This window comes from Muntiacus reevesi, chromosome 20 (assembly GCF_963930625.1).
Source record: "Muntiacus reevesi chromosome 20, mMunRee1.1, whole genome shotgun sequence".
Classification (NCBI taxonomy): Eukaryota; Metazoa; Chordata; class Mammalia; order Artiodactyla; family Cervidae; genus Muntiacus; species Muntiacus reevesi.
The window spans coordinates 12,844,274-12,862,049 of record NC_089268.1 but is presented as its reverse complement, the minus strand read 5'-3'; the positions used below and the strand labels follow the sequence as shown (position 1 = coordinate 12,862,049).

General features: G+C 55.9%; 1 protein-coding gene across 2 annotated transcripts; it reads left to right on the top strand.

The window, feature by feature from the left end:
* The first annotated feature begins 222 nt into the window (after positions 1-222).
* On the top strand, positions 223-17,379 carry MTCH1 (mitochondrial carrier 1). Of its 2 annotated transcripts, none has more exons than XM_065912492.1 (12): positions 223-559; positions 4,763-4,847; positions 7,825-7,931; positions 8,336-8,413; positions 8,684-8,741; positions 9,048-9,099; positions 10,508-10,567; positions 12,950-13,043; positions 15,015-15,062; positions 15,243-15,310; positions 15,535-15,610; positions 16,559-17,379. In XM_065912492.1, exons 1-12 carry the CDS (start codon positions 239-241, stop codon positions 16,628-16,630), a joined length of 1,119 nt encoding a protein of 372 aa, XP_065768564.1. In that variant the 5' UTR covers positions 223-238; the 3' UTR covers positions 16,631-17,379. The 2 variants fall into 2 exon arrangements, with proteins under 2 accessions (XP_065768564.1, XP_065768563.1); XM_065912491.1 differs by having other exon boundaries at positions 224-559; positions 12,950-13,094.
* The last annotated feature ends 397 nt before the right edge of the window (positions 17,380-17,776 follow it).

Genomic DNA, 17,776 nt, shown 5'->3' with positions numbered 1-17,776 from the left:
GCCCCGGCCGTCCACGACCACTGACCCCCAGCCCACGGCTCGGCGCTGAGCTAGGCCCCAACCCTGCCCGGTGTGTGTGTTGGGGGGGGGACCCACATCCAACAGCCCCCACGCCACACTCCCGCTTCCCCCGCAGCCAGGAGTGGTGCGGCCCGGGCCCGCCCCTGACGCATGACGCAGAGGGGGCGTGGCGCCCGCCCCGTCACGTGACGGGGGAGTGACCTCGCCGCCCCGCGCCATGGGGGCTTCGGACCCGGAAGTGGCGTCCTGGGCTCCCGGCGGTGCCGCGGGGATGGCGGGAGCCGGAGCTGGAGCCGGAGCTCGCGGCGGGGCGGCGGCGGGGGTCGAGGCCAGGGCTCGCGACCCGCCGCCCGCACACCGCGCGCATCCGCGCCACCCTCGGCCGGCGGCGCAGCCCTCGGCCCGCAGGATGGACGGTGCGTCCGGGGGCTTGGGCTCCGGGGACAACGCCCCGACCACCGAGGCTCTTTTCGTGGCGCTTGGTGCAGGAGTGACGGCGCTCAGCCACCCGCTGCTCTACGTGAAGCTGCTCATCCAGGTGTGGGGGCCAGGGGTGCCACGGGGAGATGGGGGGCCGATGTGAAGGTGACCGGCCGCGGTCTGGAAGGGGATGGGGGCGGGGGGCGCGGAAGGCGATGGATTTGAGGAGGGGGGCGGAGAAGGCGGAGTGGTGCGCAGGAGCGGGAGAAGACTAAAGCGGTGAGGGTTTTAGGGATGCAGCGGGCATAGTTTGGGGGTGCAGGAGACGAGGGCAAAAGGGTCAGCGACAAATTTGGGAGAAGATAGAAGGAATGAGGAATTTCGGGATACAGGGGAGGGGGCGATGAAACGAAGAGATAAGTTTAGGAGATGAAAGAACGGAGGCAATGGACTTGGACTTGGAGGGGAGGGGCCGTATTTTGGGGTGAAAGAAGCAACAGAATTGGGGGAGGGGTGGGAAGTTTTTGGCGATAGGGTGGAGAGGAGGATTGGGGGCCAAGGCACAGTATTCAGATGATGAACACTTGTTTAGGGTGAAGGAGAGCCAAAGCTCTGGATGTGATAGAGATGGATTTAAAGCGATTTAGGAGGATGGATGGGGGGAGCGGGACAAAGGACTGGGTTCATGGCCAGAAATTTAGGAAAGAAAAAGCGGCATCAGCTTCTGGAGAGGAGGGGACAGAGGCATAGGATTCAGTGTTGATGGAATTTGGCGGAGGCGAAGAATTTAGCACAGGAAAGCTATCGGTTTACAGGAGATGGGGGCTCTGGATTTGATGGCGACGACAGATTTGATGGGAGGAGGGGACAGGATGACGTGCTTTGGAGGAGGGGAGCAGATAGGGAGACGCGGTGAGGGGAGGAGTAGCGATCCGTCTGGAAAGGGGAGCGAGGCGGAGGCTTTGTAGGGGGGAAAGGGATGACGCATTTGGAGAACATTGAAATCACGGTTGGGGGCCGGAGTGGTCTGGGCGTTTTGAAATTGGCCAGAGGGGCCGGTTGTTAACACAAGGTGGGAGGGTATGTAGGGACTGGCGCAGGCTGAGGCCAAGGTAGGCTGTCTCTGCAGTCGAGGCATGCAGGGGCACTGGGCGCATTTGGTCGGAGCAGCAGTGCCTTTACAGATGAACTGGGCTGCTTGAGAAAGGGAGAGACGGAGCTGGAAGGAGGTGGGGTGCAGGGGTGGAGGGAGTGCCTTTGGCAGAATTAGGTGGGCGTGACCGAGAGGAGCGCAGCCTACATGGGGTGGTTCAGGCCTGGACTGATACCTGAAGATTCAGCCTAGAATTTTTAGCTAAGCAGCAGGAGGGGTTAAAAATTGAGATGGAAACCTAACCAAATCTTGAGGTTTGATTTGAGTTGAGGCAAATGGGTATCAGATTTACTGTTCTGATAACGGACTGAGAGTAGGAGATACAGTTGGAAAGAGAGGGACTTGAGAATAGGAGTAATTGCAATCTGGGGTCTGAGGAACCCAGGCCAGTGGATTTTGGAGTGTGACAAGGAACATGACAAAGAATGAGGACATTCAGTCTTGGAAGTGACTGACAGGGTAAAGGTTGAGACTGGTGTCTGGTTGTGATTTGGGAGTAAGGGCTGCTTTTCTTATAAAAATTCAGGTTGTATCTGCACCAATAGAGATCACAGGTTTGGGAGAGGACCTGAGGCTTTGGAACCAGTGGTACCTGAGATGAGAAGCAAGGATGACGGAATGAGATTGGGCGAGGACTGCGACTTCAGGGTGGCCATTAGGAGTGTCTGTGGAGTGGATGCTGCTGGAATACAAAGAATTGGGCAGAAGAAAACTGAAGTGGCTTCATCATTTGGACCTTGGTAGGAGAAGGTCCTCCCTTCTCTCTTGTAGGAGAAGAAAATTGAAATAAGGGTCACTAGGAAAAGCAATTGAGGAATGAGAGTGAATAGGGAATGAGGGAGAACAGGGAATTAGGGAATGAGGGAGGCGAGAGAGTGAGGCAGTCTGTGGGTGATAAGGATGAGTGAGCCCAGTTGGGGTGACTGAGGTGGTCTGTCCTGTTTGAACGCAGCTGGTGCTGAGTGTAACATATTTGAGGGTGAAATCTTAAATGGATATAGTTTGGGAATTAAAGATAACATTTTGCAAAAAGGAAGATTCCAGTTTGGGGTTGGGTGGCAGGATTGGAGTGGCAGATTTGGGGGTTGTCCCAGAAAAGTGAGTAATGATAGAGAATCTGCCTGCAATGCGGGAGATCTGAGTTCAGTCCTGGGTCGGGAAGATCCCTTGGACAAGGGAATGGCAACCCAAGTCCAGTATTCTTGCCTGGAGAATTCCATGGACTGAGGATCCTGGTGGGCTACAGTCCGTGGAGTTGCAAAGAGTTGGACATGACTGATACAACACAACAACCCGTTAAGTGAAAAGAATGCGGTGCCTGAGATCAGGGTTCATGGGTGTTAGGGATTTGAGGGACTGGCTCTGTCAGTATCTGGTATAGAGCCACAGCTTTGGCAGTGGTTAGGACTGGGTTAACAGATTTGGGGATGAAACTGGGTGAATAGACTTGGGAACAAATAATTAAAACTTTGAGAGTGAAGAACATCCCTGGTGGTTCAGTGGTTAAGAATCGCCCTGCAGGGGACACGGGTTCCATCCCTGGTTGGGGAAGATCCCACACACCTTGGGGCAGCTAACAGGAGATGGATGGCCACTGCATTGAGAGGCCTGAGCACTGCAACTAGAGAGTAGCCTGCAACCAGAGGAAGCCCGCTTGCAGCAGTGAAGACCCAAAAACTTTGAGAGTGAAGGGAATAGGATTGAGATATGATCAGCAGGCTTACGATAACACAGGTGGAAGTTAAGAAAATAGACTCCACAGATTTGGGAATATGGATGAAGGAACTGAGCAGGTTTAAGGGTGAAATCTATGGGGCTGCCCATCGATTTGTCATGACTGAAGTGGATAAAGCAGCAGAAGGGCAGCGGCTCCGACTTGGAGTTGAGGGTATAAAGAAATACGGCCTGTATAAGAGCAAGACCAGAACAAACCTAACCTCAGAACGTCTGCGCTTTTAGCCCCGAAGGAGAAAGGTCTGAGAGGGGGAGGGCTCACTGCTTAGGTCACCTGGCCCAGCCCTTCCCTCCAACTCCCCTGGACTAGATTTTTTCTTGTAAGAAGTTCTCCGTCCTGGAGGGAGTTTCTTAAGTCATAATCAGTAATCTGTCATGCGGCTCAGAATCCCATCTGCAGGAGACAACCTCAACTTCCAGAAACACTTGACTAAGGTGAAGAAGCAGAAACATTAAGCCCAGAAGAAGCTGGAAGCGTGCATAGTTCTACTGATAAGGCAGCACTTCCCAATCCTGCTGTTTTCACTCTTTTTCACGTCCTAGCGGAGCTCCTCTGGTTCATCTGGGCTGCTCTGAAGGTTCCCTGCCAGGGAGGGGCCCTCTCACACCCCACTGAGGTGCTGGTCTCTTGGACACCTTGCCTCTAACCGGGAAGCAGAGAATTCTCTCATTAATCGGCAGCATAACAAATGGCTTCACCCCTCAGGAGAAGCCCTCTCCTCCTCATAGAGGTTGGGGTGGCTTGGTCCTTCACTTGCCCATGACTTTAGCAGACACCTTAATTATAATCATCATCCGTACAGCAAGAATTATAACCCTACAGAAATGAGGGGGTTATTCTGTCCCAGGGATGTGGGGTGATCAAGGTTAGATCACCTGTGAGGAATTGTTTGAGGTGACAGTGTGCTCTGCTGGGGAGTGAGAGGGACGGATCTATGACATCTCCAGGGCATGCAGGAGGAAATTTGAGGGGGTGCAGGACCATCTGAAGTCTGGGGCTGAGATCTGGGTGTGATGGGTTTTTCTGTTGCCACCTTGGGACTGAGACTGGAGTGACGTTTTTTTCCCCTAGAGATGAGAATTAACTGAGATTTTTTTCTGAGATGAGCACGGGGTTTGAAGTACCTGAACATGGGGTGAGGGGAGAGTCCCTGCACTGGAAATATCTGGAATTGGGAGGTAATAACGTTGGGGGATGGGTGGCTTGGATTGTGGTGAGTGGAATCTGGAACTGAACACTTCTGTGCCTTGAGTGATTACATGATGCTGATAGTTTAGCAGACAGAAATGAAAATCCGGGTGTGTTTTGATGGGGAAAGCATCATCAGGAACAGCACTGGACTCTGTGGGAGGAGAGTTTGAGGCCTGGGAAAGATGAGAAGGGAGATCGAATCAGCAGGAGAATCTGACTCTGCCCCTTTGTTGATTCTGAAGGTGGGCCATGAGCCGATGCCCCCCACCATTGGGACCAATGTGCTGGGGAGGAAGGTCCTCTACCTGCCGAGCTTTTTCACCTACGGTGAGTGTGCTCCCCAGGCAGGAAAGCCCATGCCCAGAGAGACATGAAAGAAGCGTCAAGCAGGGAGCAGGTCTAGCTGGCCTGGGGAACATGCTTGGGGCCACATGGGGTACCCAGCGTCAGAACCGGCGTGGGAGTGGGGTCAGGGACAGTGGGGTGTTGGGATGGGAGCCGGTGATCAGCACGACTGTGGGCCAGTCCCTCTGCCTGGGCTGCCCGCGGTCAGCGGGAGAGCAGACGGGTGCCCGAGAGAGGGCTGTCCGGGATAGCGGTTCCCATCATCTCTGCCACCCTGGACTGTGCCTGGGAGCGAGGGCGGCGGTGGTTTTCCTTTGTTTCCCTCCTGAGCAGTCTGACTGTCCTGTTACCAGTTCCTTGGCCTTCCTGCTCCTCCAGCAGGAGGCTTGTTGGGCCTCCTGGGTTCCTTTCCTGCCCTGTTTCCCAGGCAGGAGTGCCCTCTCACTCAAGCACTCCCATCCCCTGGGGAGAGACCCACTCAGGTGGGTCTCGGCGTCACCTCTGGCCCTGATGACCTGCTGCAGCTCAGAGCTGCTCCGGCCCTACCTCCTTGTCAGCTGCTGCCCACCCTGGTCCTTCATACAAGCTCAGCAGCTCAGCCTGCCTGCGGGTCTCTCCATCAAGAAGCCCACCGCGGTGGGTGGGGCTTGCCCGATGCCAGCAAAACCCACCAGCTGCCCACACTGTTCGTCCCCCGGCCCATTTCACATCTACCATCCCTGCCCGCCTCCCAGTGCCCATCCTCCCCGAGCTTCTTTAAAGGTGCCTTTGCTCTCAGAGCCGGGCTGATCCCCACATGCCCCATCCATCCCTGCTCGTCTTATCTGTGTAGTCAGTCCAGAACAGTCCTCTGAAAAGCTTTCCTTCTGCTGAGTAACTTAGGCCCTAGCGCCCCCCCCCCCCCACCTTTTTTCCATGTCACACACTCTTGGCTGAACCTGGTCTCCCGTTTTTCTTCCAGTTTTGCCACCTTGTTGAGTACAGCATGGGCCAGGTGGAAGATGTCGTTTTGGGGGGGGGAGTCTGTTCATATTTGTTTCATTTAAAAATCGTCAGTGTTGGGGAGGAGGACGTCACGGGTTTAGGAAGCCCTCCCCACCCCCGTCGCACAATGAAGCCAGTGTACACGGTGAACACTCGCCCTGCGGGAGGCCGGGTGCCGGGCTGCCAGCCCTGCGCCGCCGTCTGTCTGTACATGGCTGTGCCGGGCTCTAGGCCTAGAGAGACGGGAACCCAGACCGTCTCTGTTGATGTCCCACAGCCATTCTCGAAAGGATGCAGGGTGAAGGGTCTTGACAGTCATCTTACAGCCCCTTGTGAAGACGAGCCAAGTCCTGAGGTGCCCCCCACCCCGTTTATATAAATGTGGTATCAGTGCAGATGGTGGAATCAGATGCCCGATGGGCATTTCTGGACACCATACCTGCACTCGAGTTGGGGATGGGGCCCAGCTGTCTGTCTGTCTAGACACTGTCTGGACAGGATCTCTTCCTCCCCATCACGGTGAAAAGCCTGACAGTCTTCCAGCCTTCTTGTGGGAAGGACCTCCTTTCCAGTTTTTTGGGGGACTATAGAGAAAACGTGGAGTGATGGAGCCCCCGGCCAGCCAGGGGGCCCATTGGTCACACAGAGGCCTCTCCAGGCGTTTCTGCCTACCTTGCTCTGCCCTGGTTCATAATTCAGCTCTGAGATGTGTAGAGGTAGGCGTGCTTCCTCCTTTTCTTCTGGCTCGGAAACTGGGCGGAAATAGAAAGAGGCTAAGTGTCCTCTCTTTCTGGAACTCAATGCTCAGGCTTTATCCCACCAGCTCTCCTTCCGGCTGCCTGGAGCTCCCTTCCCCCAAAACAAACCTTCCTGCTGCCTGTTCCCTCTGCTCTGAGGCGGCGCGTCCTCCCGGTGGCCCAGCCTCCTCTCCTCCTGTCTCTTTCCAGCCCCACCCCTGGCTCCGGAAGCCAAACCAGCAGGTACCAGGTGCCCTGGGGCCGGGCAAGTCCGCGGAGCTGCCACGCAGAATGGCTGCTGGCGGACGCCGTGAGGGGAGGACAGGCACCTTGCAGGTTCCTGCCACTGTGCGGAGCTGGAGAGCCGAGGTCAGGGCTTCCAGGGAGGGAATGTTCTGCTAGCTTCCAGGCTCTCAGGTTTATAAAAATTTGCCTTGTTGCCTTTTTGAACATTGTCTAAAAGTTGATATTTAATGAAATAAAGCAACAAAACGTTAAGAAAGTATCCTTTTAGAGACCCTCACGAAAACCACTGACTTAGATAAGGTCCAGCTTCCCTGACCACTTAAGTTTTTTCTGTAGAGTAGTTCATTGGTGCCTCTATTTTAGTTTCTTCTCCATTGGTTCCCCCCCCACCCCGCCACGCCAACCCCCGTAATAAATAAACGCCAGGAGGTGCCCGGTGGGGTCCTGGGTGCAGCACAGTGACAAAGTGGGCATGCCCCTCTCCGTGACGTGCCCCTCTCCATGACGTGCCCATGGGGCCCTCTCGAGCCTTTCTCCCGGGAGCCCTTCCTTTTCCTTTTCCCTCCCTTAGGTTGCAAACTTCATTGTTCCCTGGGGGCAGTCTTTTTCCTTTTTTTTTTTCTTTTTCCAGAGGAAACCATTTTTCATCAGCAGCAGAGTTGGTTCCTAGGTTGTAGCACTGAAGCTACCAAGTTGAAAACCCATCACTCAATTTGCCAAGGAGATTTTTCACAGCTTAAAAAAACAAAAACATAAACCTGTTTGTCAAAAAAAAAAAATATGTTTTGAAGGTTTTGCAAAAGGAAATGGGCTAGAGAAGACGTTTGGGAGTGGGGCCCAAGTGCTCCCAGGGTTGTGGCTGGTGCTCCCTCCCGTGATGGAATCCGGCAGGTACCGAGGGACAAGGCCACGTCTGGTTTGGGTGTGAAGTGTGACCCAGGAGTGGGTGCGCCGGGGCCGGGCGTGACACTGCCCCGTCTGCTCTCCCGCAGCCAAGTACATCGTGCAGGTGGATGGGAAGATAGGGCTGTTCCGAGGCCTGAGCCCCCGGCTGATGTCCAACGCCCTCTCCACTGTGACCCGGGGCAGCATGAAGAAGGTGAGCCTGGGGCGAAGCCAGGACCGGCTGCCCGGCGCCCCCCGAGCTCCCTGGCCCCCCTGCAGGCCACTGTGGGCACCCCTACTGCTTCTTAGTGACTGGGTTGGTCGGGGCTCCCCGCCGCCCCCCCAGCACCATAGCCAGACTCCAAGGCTGGGTGGTCCGGTGCTGAGTCCCCTCAGTTGGAAACACTCCTGCCCCCCGGTGCTCCCTGTGACACTCGATGGGGGCTTTCCCCGCCTAACTCCAGCCCTGGGGGGGATTTCCCACGCTGGGCCCCGCTAACGGACATGGCCAGGAAAAGCAGCCGGAGCCGCTTCCTGCCCTCTGCATCCCCTCCCAGTCCCAGCTCAGAGGCGCGCTCATACTTTGCTTCTGATCCACCTCTGTTCTTTGCATCTCAGGTTTTCCCTCCAGACGAGATCGAGCAGGTTTCCAACAAGGATGACATGAAGACTTCTCTGAAGAAGGTGGTGAAGGAGGTGGGTACCCGGAACTGGAGAAGAGCCTGATCATTATCTCTCACTGCCAAGTCGGGCCAGTCGGTGAAGAGTCAAAACTGGGGCCTCCTGCGTGCTCAGTGGGGGGCGGAGGACAGGGTTGTGCGCGGTGACACCGGGGCCCATCCGAGGTAGATCGACCCGTGTGGGAGCCTCGGGATCCTGTTTCTCCCCGTTAAGTGCTCATCGTTCCCCGTGAGTGTCAGTTCCAGAGACAGGCCAGACCGAGTCCCCGCCTCTGCTCTCTTACAGACCTCCTACGAGATGATGATGCAGTGCGTGTCGCGCATGCTGGCCCACCCCCTGCATGGTGAGCCGCCCCGCTGGAGACTGCATCCCAGCCGTGGGATGAGCCCTCGTGGATGGTAGACAGGGAGCAATAGAGTGCCTGGGAAGTAGTGTTACAGGGATCGGCCGGGCGTCCAGTCCAGAGGAGCTGGGGCACTTCCCAGGCAGAAGAAGTGGGACGTGATGACAGGAATCCCAGAGGCTGCCTCCCCTCCTGGGCTCGGACACAGGCCCCGTGGTGCGATGGCCACCGCGCCGGGCACTGCGGCCAGGGAGCTGTGGGCTTTGGCGGTTGTGTCACCTCTGTGTGTGTTTCCTTTCTCCTCAGTCATCTCAATGCGCTGCATGGTCCAGTTTGTGGGACGGGAGGCCAAGTACAGGTGGGTAACGCTTCTCAGGATGCGCAGGAGGGCCCTGTCACTACTCAGAGTCTGCCGGGACAGGCCAGACTGGGGTCAGCTCCCGCCCCGTCTCTGCCCTGTTTCTCACAACTTCAGAGGAGTGGGCTGGTGACTTCTGTAGTCTGAGTCCAGGGCATTTTCTCACTCATCTAGGGCGTCCCTGGATGAGCTTGGACACCCTGCAGAGGGGTGGGTGGGATTGGAGTCCATTTGATTAGGGGTCCTACCGGGGTTCCCTCCTGACAGCTGGGTTATGTCCTGACTCTGTCTCCAGCTGTCAGAGGAGCGGGCCTATAGTTGGTTCCCTCCTCTGCTAAGCCGCCATCCACCCCGTGGGCTCAGCGCTTGTCCCTCATTGTTTACCTGCCATGCCCGGCGCTGAGCTGGGTGCTATGGGGTCATTGGTGTGCTGACCCCGCCCTTCTCCGGGGCACTTGTGCCCTCCCTCCCCTCTGGGTGCAGGACAGGAGGGGGTCCTGGAGACACAGTGCAGGAGTCACGCACTTGTCACCCTCTCAGCTTCCCAGTTCCTGGGCTCGGTGGCTTCCTGCAGCTGTCCTTGGGGCCACTGCCCTCCTTTTGAGTTCGCTAATGGGAAATTGGCCCATTCCCCCAGTGGGCTCAGAACCCAGTGGGCTCAGAACCCAGTGGGCCAAGCCACAGTCCTGCGAAGCAGGGTACTGGGGCCCGGCAGGGCTCTGGCTCCCACCACCTCTCACTTTGGCCACCCCGGCCCCCTCAGCTTTGCAGAGCCTCCCTGCATTGTCCCGGCCCCAGAGGTTGCAGTTGAGCCTCCTTTGCATTTCACACCTAAGACGTCCCAGCCTGCCCTCTGATGACTCAGCGCTGGAGCGGGCGGGGCACACGTTCCCAGCTCCCTGCTGGGGTAGGCCAGGTGTCTTTTCCCAGGCTGGGTGATCTGAGCGGTCAGCTGCAGGGCCTTCTCTTCCTTCCTGCCCTCTGGGAAGGAGCCTCTCTCCACCCACCTCCTCTCTCTCTCTGTCAGGCACGCAGGCTCCAGAAGGTTGTTCAGCCAGAGCTGAGCACACAGCCTGCCGGGAGAAGGGCCCATCGCCTTGTAGCAGCCCAGGCCGGAAGGTTCATTCCTACATTCCAGATCCACGCAAGATAGCCATAGAGAACTGGGGTTCTGCCCCCGGTGGGGTGGGTTTCCTGAGTCTCAGTGAACTATGTCGCTGCGCCCCTCACCCCCAAACAAGGGCTGTGGCCGTCTCCACTTGGGCTCTGCCTGGTGACAGAGGATGTCCCCTCCCCGTCCTGGCCAGGACCGGATGGCTCTGAGCAGGGGTGGGGGGCTGTGCTCCCCACCCGGGTACGGGCTTCTCACAGGTGCCCGGTGACCTCGTGTTCCCTATGTTCTCCACAGCGGTGTGTTGAGCTCCATTGGGAAGATTTTCAAAGAGGAGGGCCTGCTGGGATTCTTCGTGTACGTGAGTTTTATACTCCCCGTAACTGCCACGGAGCAGGGTCTACTAACAGGCGCGTTCTCAACCCTCAGGCCGCGGCTGCTAGCCTCAGATTAACTGCTGCGCCTCGGCTCGGCCCATAGAGCTCCACAGCATGTGCGCTGCGGACCGGCAGAACCAGAGCTGCCCAGCCCCCTCCGCGACCCGGCTCACAGAGCGATGGTACTGTCCGTCCAGCACACCGGGCGTGCGGGGAACATCCCCCCACCCCAACCCCACTGCCTCCGTCCGTTCGCTCCAGGGCTGGGGGTGGACACAAGGCTGGCCTTCAGGAGGCCTTCAGCTCGTCCATCGTCATTGGTTTCACTGCAGAAAAACAGCTGGAAGTCTGTGACTTGGGCTGAAGGTCAAGCCCTGGGCAGCTCGTAAACTGACGAATCCCGTTTGACAAAGTAGTTCTTCATATTCAACATTTGGGCTTCCTAGGTGGTGCTAGTGGTAAAGAACCTGTCACCCGTCTGCCGGTGCAGGAGATGTAAGAGAAACAGGTTTGATCCCTGGGTTGGGAAGATCCCCTGGAGAAGGGAATGGCAACCCACTCCAATATTTTTGCCTGGGAAATCCCATGGACAGAGGATCCTGGCAGGCTATAGTCCATGGGGTTATAAAGAATCAGATAAAACTGATTGTTTCGCACAGTCCCTGTCTCTGGCTTCTCTTAAAAAGTTAAGACCTAGCCGTGCCGGGCCTGCATTTCTGCAGGGCAGCTGTCGGCGGGGCACACCATCTCCTGAGGGTCCCAGACCCTCCACCCTACTTGTGTCTCACACCCACCTTGTTCCACCTGTAAAGAAAACTCACACTGTATAAAAAGACACTAAACTATGAACAGAACCCAAAAGCCAGGCCTTACAGATATTTTTGTTTTGCTTTCTTTAGGTCTAAACACTGACATACATGCTGTCATGAGCATAGTATGCTAGACGTGGGGCTCTGTGTTAACTCATGTTGAGGTGTCACAGTTGGCCAGGTGTTCTGTGTGTAGGTGTGTGTGCGGGTGTATGTGGTTCTCAGCAGGAGGTGGATTTGCCACAGGGGACATGAGTAGTGTCCGGAGACACCTTCTGGTTGTCACAGCTGGGATCTCGTGGGTTGTTGCTAAACATCTCGAAATGCAGAGGTCGGCTCCCATGACAAAGAATTTACTCAGCCCTAAAGGTCGACAGTGCCAAGGTTGACAAACTTTGATTTATATACACACACTTATTCAAATGTACGTTCATATCTATGTATATCTATATATGTGTGTGTGTGTATGTGAATAAATATTTGCTTGTATGACTAGTACGTCAGACCTTAAAACACTGCATATCACCACTTCTGGTATTTTTCACTCTTACTGTATATATACATTCTATTCTGATGTGTGAATAGGACTCCCACACAACAGCTGCTTACCCATTGGATTGTTTTTTTCTGTTGCATATTTGTAGAACATGATGTATGTGCTCAGAAATCCCTGAGTGTATATGTGAAAAGTCAGTCTGAACACAGATGGAACCAATAGGCTTGGAAATTGCATTCATGAAGGTTCATTTTATTAATATTCCTCATATCATATTAATAGGTGTGTTTTTTTTTAAACTTTTCAGATATTTTGAAATATTTTTAAAAATTCAAAAATCCTAATTCTGCATCCTCTCCCAAAGATACAGCCATTCTCCTGAAGCTCTTTCCACATCACTTCATATCTAAACAAGCAAATAAACACATTTTTTTAAAAAAACAAAAAGACCACAAGGATCACACAGGACCAACTGATACCAGTCTGACTTTTCACCTTCAGCACTGTATCTTAGGAAAACTTCATATTACTGTGTAGAGATGCTTATTCTAAAGGCCATCACTTCAAAAGACAGCCCTCCTTACAGAAGCTTGTATGGAGTGTTTTTGGTGGAACATTCCAGGGGTGAAGACAGACGCCCTGAGCAGTTTTGTGAGAGTTGATTAGATAAATAGGCAAAAGGAAAAATGCCAAAGGTGTAGGTACTTTTTCCTTATCTGCATTTGAAAATCCCAGATTTTGCAACATTCATATCCCAAGGCCAGCTTCTGTAGTTTAAAAACCACTTCTGAGATCATAGGCTTAACTTGTGCTATCATATGTGGCATGTAGCGCACACCCCCACCTCCCCACACCCAGCGAAGAAAGGAACACTGCCTCCTTGGTGTGGATAGCCGCTGGCCCACGCGGCCCCTGCAGGCTCCCTTCCTGAGGTGGTGCTGGTAGATAACGCTAAAGTTTAGAGCTTGGAACGTCCTTGCCTGCTTCCTGGGTGCAGAGCCCCAGGGAATTGCTCCCTTCCCTCTCCTGCTCATCTCTGCTCACCTTGTTTTTTTAGCGGCTTAATCCCTCACCTCCTGGGCGATGTCGTTTTCTTGTGGGGCTGTAACCTGCTGGCCCACTTCATCAATGCCTACCTGGTGGATGACAGCGTGAGTGACACCCCAGGGGGGCTGGGGAACGACCAGAATCCAGGTTCCCAGGTTGGTTGGAACAAGGACTTGTCCATCTTTCCATGTACTGCTGATGCCCAGGGTCTGGGGCAGACTCGAGGACTCTGGGATTCTGAGCACTGGGCTCGGGGGCTGGAGAGGGTCCCTGGCGGGGAGGGGTCTGAGCAGAAGACCTCTGACGGTCCCTGGGTGAACTTTGTCTCCGAGGAGATGAGATCGCTAAGGAGACCTAGAGGGGCTTACGGGATGCCCACCCCTGGGCAGCTTCACTGATAACATGGATGCGGACTTTATCCAAGGCTGGTTTGAGACAGTGACCCAGCTAGGGGTCCCTAGGAAGTCAGGAGATAGACCAGCTCGTGATAACTTGTCAGCCTTCACTGTTTGGGGCTCGCTCAGGCCGTTTTGTGAACGTGGGTGTCTGATCCTGACAGCACCCCAGTTGTGAAAGGAGCAGAGTGGGGGTGACACCATGTTTTACAGACAGATGAGCCCCAGAGATTGAAGGGCTCTCCTGAGGCCCTTGGCTGTGAGTCGACAGGGCTGGGGCTAAGTCTGTCTCCCTGGGCCCAGCTGAGGGTGCTCCAGTCAGCTGGGACATGTGCCACGCAGGCGCAGCCCACTCTTGTTAGCAGGAGTCTGCACAGACCTCTCAGCTGATTGAGTCAGTCTTGGGGAGGCCTTGATCCTTCTAAAAGGCACTGGTTAAGAAAGTTGGGGACTTGATAGGTTGACTCGTTCTGCCTGAACCAAGATACGAGTTGGGGGGGGCCGTGATGGGCCAGGGCTCCTGGTAGCCAGACATCCCAACAGCAGGGATCGCCCACCCTAGGATGGTTGACGAGGGCCTGGGGACTTGTCTGCCAGAATCGCCTTGTTGGGGGTGGGGGGCTCATCGTCTTGTGTCTGTGTCTGGGCCCCAGAATGGCAGTTGCGGGGTGAGGGTGGTCTGGGAAAGAGTTCATGGTGAAGAGTGCCTCAGAACTCGTAGCTAGGGCAGAGGGAAACGGGCCATTTGAATTGAGTAAGTGGAGTCTTACTGGCCTTTTAATGTAAGCAAATGCAAGTCACAGTAATTACAGTAGCACACCCATGGCCCTACCGTCACACAGAGAACAAGCTTGGGAGAGCTGGGGTGTCGGTGGGGCGGTCATCCCACGGCTGACGGCGTCCTCCGGTCCAGGTGGGCAGGTGTTTGGCCAGGGGCTGCTTCGCTTAAACTCTGACAGCAGCTGTCAGCGCTTGACTGAAAGTACTTTTCAAGTGCTTAAGGCTAGGGTGAGGCTGCCGCTCAAGCAGAGGGCCCAGCAGACCTCCGCCCAGGGTTGCAAGGCGTCCATCTGGTGGGGCGGCCCCACCAGAGGCTGAGGGATAGGTCGTCACGCTTCGTGGTTTGGGGCTGTTTTGTGGGCAAAGTTGAATTCAGGAGTTGGGCCTAAAGGGAGTGAGAGTTTGGTGAGGTAGGGGACAGAAAACCCAGGGTTGCCCCTCACCTTTCACTGCGGGACCCAGGGTCCTGTCTGGGTGGTTCAGACGGGCACCTGGCTTTCCGCTCAGTCAGCACTCGCATGTGCCGAGCCCTGGGCACTGGTCAAACAAAGGTCTAGTCCTCAGGACTTAGGCTGCAGGCCAGAAGCCCACCTTCCTGCCCCTCACCTCTCACCACCCCTGGTGGGGTCACAGAGGCCCCTTCAGTCCGGATAACCCAATTCCGCCCCCCAGATGATCGCGGCTCTGACTCCCAGGCTGTAGGAGCCGCGGGCAGGCCCTGAAAGTGGGTGCTGCGGGTGTGGCGGGCGTGTGAGGAGCTGAGTGCTAGCGGGGTGCGAGGCCAGTGTGGACGGCAGGGTGAAGGGGGCCACAGAGCAGGCAGTGAGGACGGGACCTGCACGTCTGAAGTCTGCTTCCTGAGCTCCCAAGGCAAACCCGTCTCCCTTTGTGTCTCTCCAGTTCAGCCAGGCGCTGGCCATCCGGAGCTACACCAAATTTGTGATGGGGGTAAGTCGGGCCTCGCGGCCCTTTCCATGGTGCTGGGGGCCTGGGTGGCGGCTGGGAGGCCAGCTCCGGTGGTTGGAGGCAGGCCTCAGTGAAGGCTGCTGGCACAGGGTGTCCCTGCCCCCTGAACCCGGGGCCGGGGTGGCGGTGGGTGGGGTCACTGACCCTCGGGTCTCCCTGCAGATTGCGGTGAGCATGCTGACCTACCCCTTCCTGCTGGTTGGCGATCTCATGGCCGTGAACAACTGCGGGTAAGTGTGTGCCCCTCCCCCAGGCACCCTGCCAGGGGTGCTGGGGGCACCTGGCTGAGCCCCTCCCGTCCGCTCTGTGTGTGGCCTCCGCCCACCTGGCACTCCGGCTTCCTCTGGGGTTCTTGAACCCCTTTGGGAGGAATATGTGGGTCGGTATGTGGGTGGTGGCAGCTCTGGCTCCTCTCGCCGTCTTCTGGGTCTGACACGCTCTCCTTCCCGGGCAGGCTGCAGGCTGGGCTCCCTCCTTACTCCCCAGTGTTCAAATCCTGGATCCACTGCTGGAAGTACCTGAGTGTGCAGGTAAGCATGCACTCCAGGGAGTTTTCTCCTCATTTCTCTACAACAGTGATCAGATGGAAAGATTTTTGTATACCTTTCATTACATGGGAAGTTAAGGGCTTGTCATGGAATCCATACCTTTTAAAAGTAAATTTTACTCTATATTTAGAAGGGGTTTGAGGTGCTTGGATCTGAATTTCCTTAAGAATTAGACATCAGACTAGGTCTTTTCTTCACCTCTTAAAGACTCTTAGAACAGGTATGGGCGAGCACATAGGGTAGGAGGTGAAGCCCAAGAACTCCTTATAACCGTGAGTAACCTGGGCTGAAGACACTCCTGGCCTGTCGGAGGCTGGCCCCTTCTTCCCGCAGGATGCCCCGGGTGCCCAGGAGAGCCTGAGCTTGGTGAGAGTGCCAGTCTTGAAGTCTTTGTGTTCTGTGCCGATGCACACTCCTGCTGGCTGGAGCTCTGGGTCAGAGGTCCAGGTGGCTGGCCCAGGGCAGATCCTTGGCTCCCCGGCCCTGGTTGGCCTCAGTAGGATGAGGCAGGGGCCTGGGCAGGAGGAACCAGCACACTGACTGGCCTCTGGCTTGAGAAAAGGATGATGGATGGGAGGGAAGCAGGGAGGCGTGAGACAGACGCAGGCCTTCAGTGTCTCTGGTGGTTCCACGTGCATCGCGGCCTGTGTATGGGAGGAGCCCTAGGCCACTTGGCTCTGATGCCAGAGGGCAGTGAATATCCTCTGGTGGTGTCCTACTCAGGAGTCCCGTCGGCACTGGACACTCTGTGCTTCAGCTCAGAGCAGATTCTGACATTGCCACCGAGGAATGCAAACCCAGACCGGCTGCCTCCCACCCTGGGGGCCCACAGCTCCTGGCCCTTTGTTGGTTACACGCTGGCCTGGCTCTGCGTGGGTTGAGGAGCCTGGCCTCCCCTCTCAACTGACCTGACTGCTCTTTCCAATCCAGGGCCAGCTCTTCCGAGGCTCCAGCCTGCTTTTCCGCCGGGTGTCATCAGGATCGTGCTTTGCCCTGGAGTAACCTGAATCACCTAAAAAACAAAACAAACCATGCTGTCTCAGCCTGGCCACCGCGGGTGAGGCCTGATCATCTCGGGGCACCTGTCAGACAACCACCCCAGCATCACCTAGATGTGCTCTAGCACGCTGGGCTTCAGTTTCCATGTTTCCCATGTGTCTCTCCAGAAGCAGGGCCTGGTGGGGGTGAGGCTGTGTCCAGTGGCCTGGGCATTGTTGGACCCGGGGAAGGTAGGGTGGGGCTGGGGGGTGGGGGCCCAATCCACTTACTCTGCAGATTTCCCCAGTCGGCCTCGCGCAGGGGGCCAGAGACGGGCTTGCGGAGGCCACAGGCTCCTGAGGTCAGGTGGCGCTGCCCACTCACACCCCTCACGTCAGCCCCAGCCGTCATCCTGCAGCTCAGCTGGGGGCTTCGTGCTCTTGCTCTGTAAATAGGGGGTGATCCCCTTTCAGGAGGCTGCCGTCACGTCCAGCTAGGCAGCTGTCTTTGTTTTTCTCAACACTACTTGTCTGATCACGGCAGCACCTTCTAAATGGGAAATCATGTGTCTGCTCAGAATGTGTTCCCCTCCCCGTCAAGTTAAAGGCTCGTCGGTTTAATGGTGACTCCTCACGTGCAGGGTATGGTTATCTGTGCAGTTGTGAACACCCAGATGTTAGGCAGATCAGTGTCTCTAGTCATATCCAGTTTAAAGTTCCTAATAAGATCTGACCCTTTCTCCCGCAAATAAATGCATCGGTGGTGATTTGGAACTTTGTGGGGAGTCTCTTATTTTTATGAGCTTAACTGTCTGCAGGGTGTTTCTCAGTCCTTTGTGGTTGTATGAGAAGTGAAATGAAGTGAAAGTCGTGTCCACCTCTCTGCAACCCCATGGACTTTACAGTCCATCGAATTCGCCAGGCCAGAATACTGGAGTGGGTAGCTGTTCCTTTCTCCAGAGGATCTTCCCAATCTAGAGATCGAACCAGGTCTCCCACATTGCAGGCGGATTCTTTACCAGCTGAGCCACAAGAGAAGCCCTGTTGTATGAGAAGGGGCTATAAAGTGACAGGACTGGGGGCAGCCCGGACTTGGCATAGATCAGTGGGCGGGGGCAGGGGGAGGGTGGGGGCTCCGGTTGTTGGACGGTTTTCTGAATTAGACAGGCCG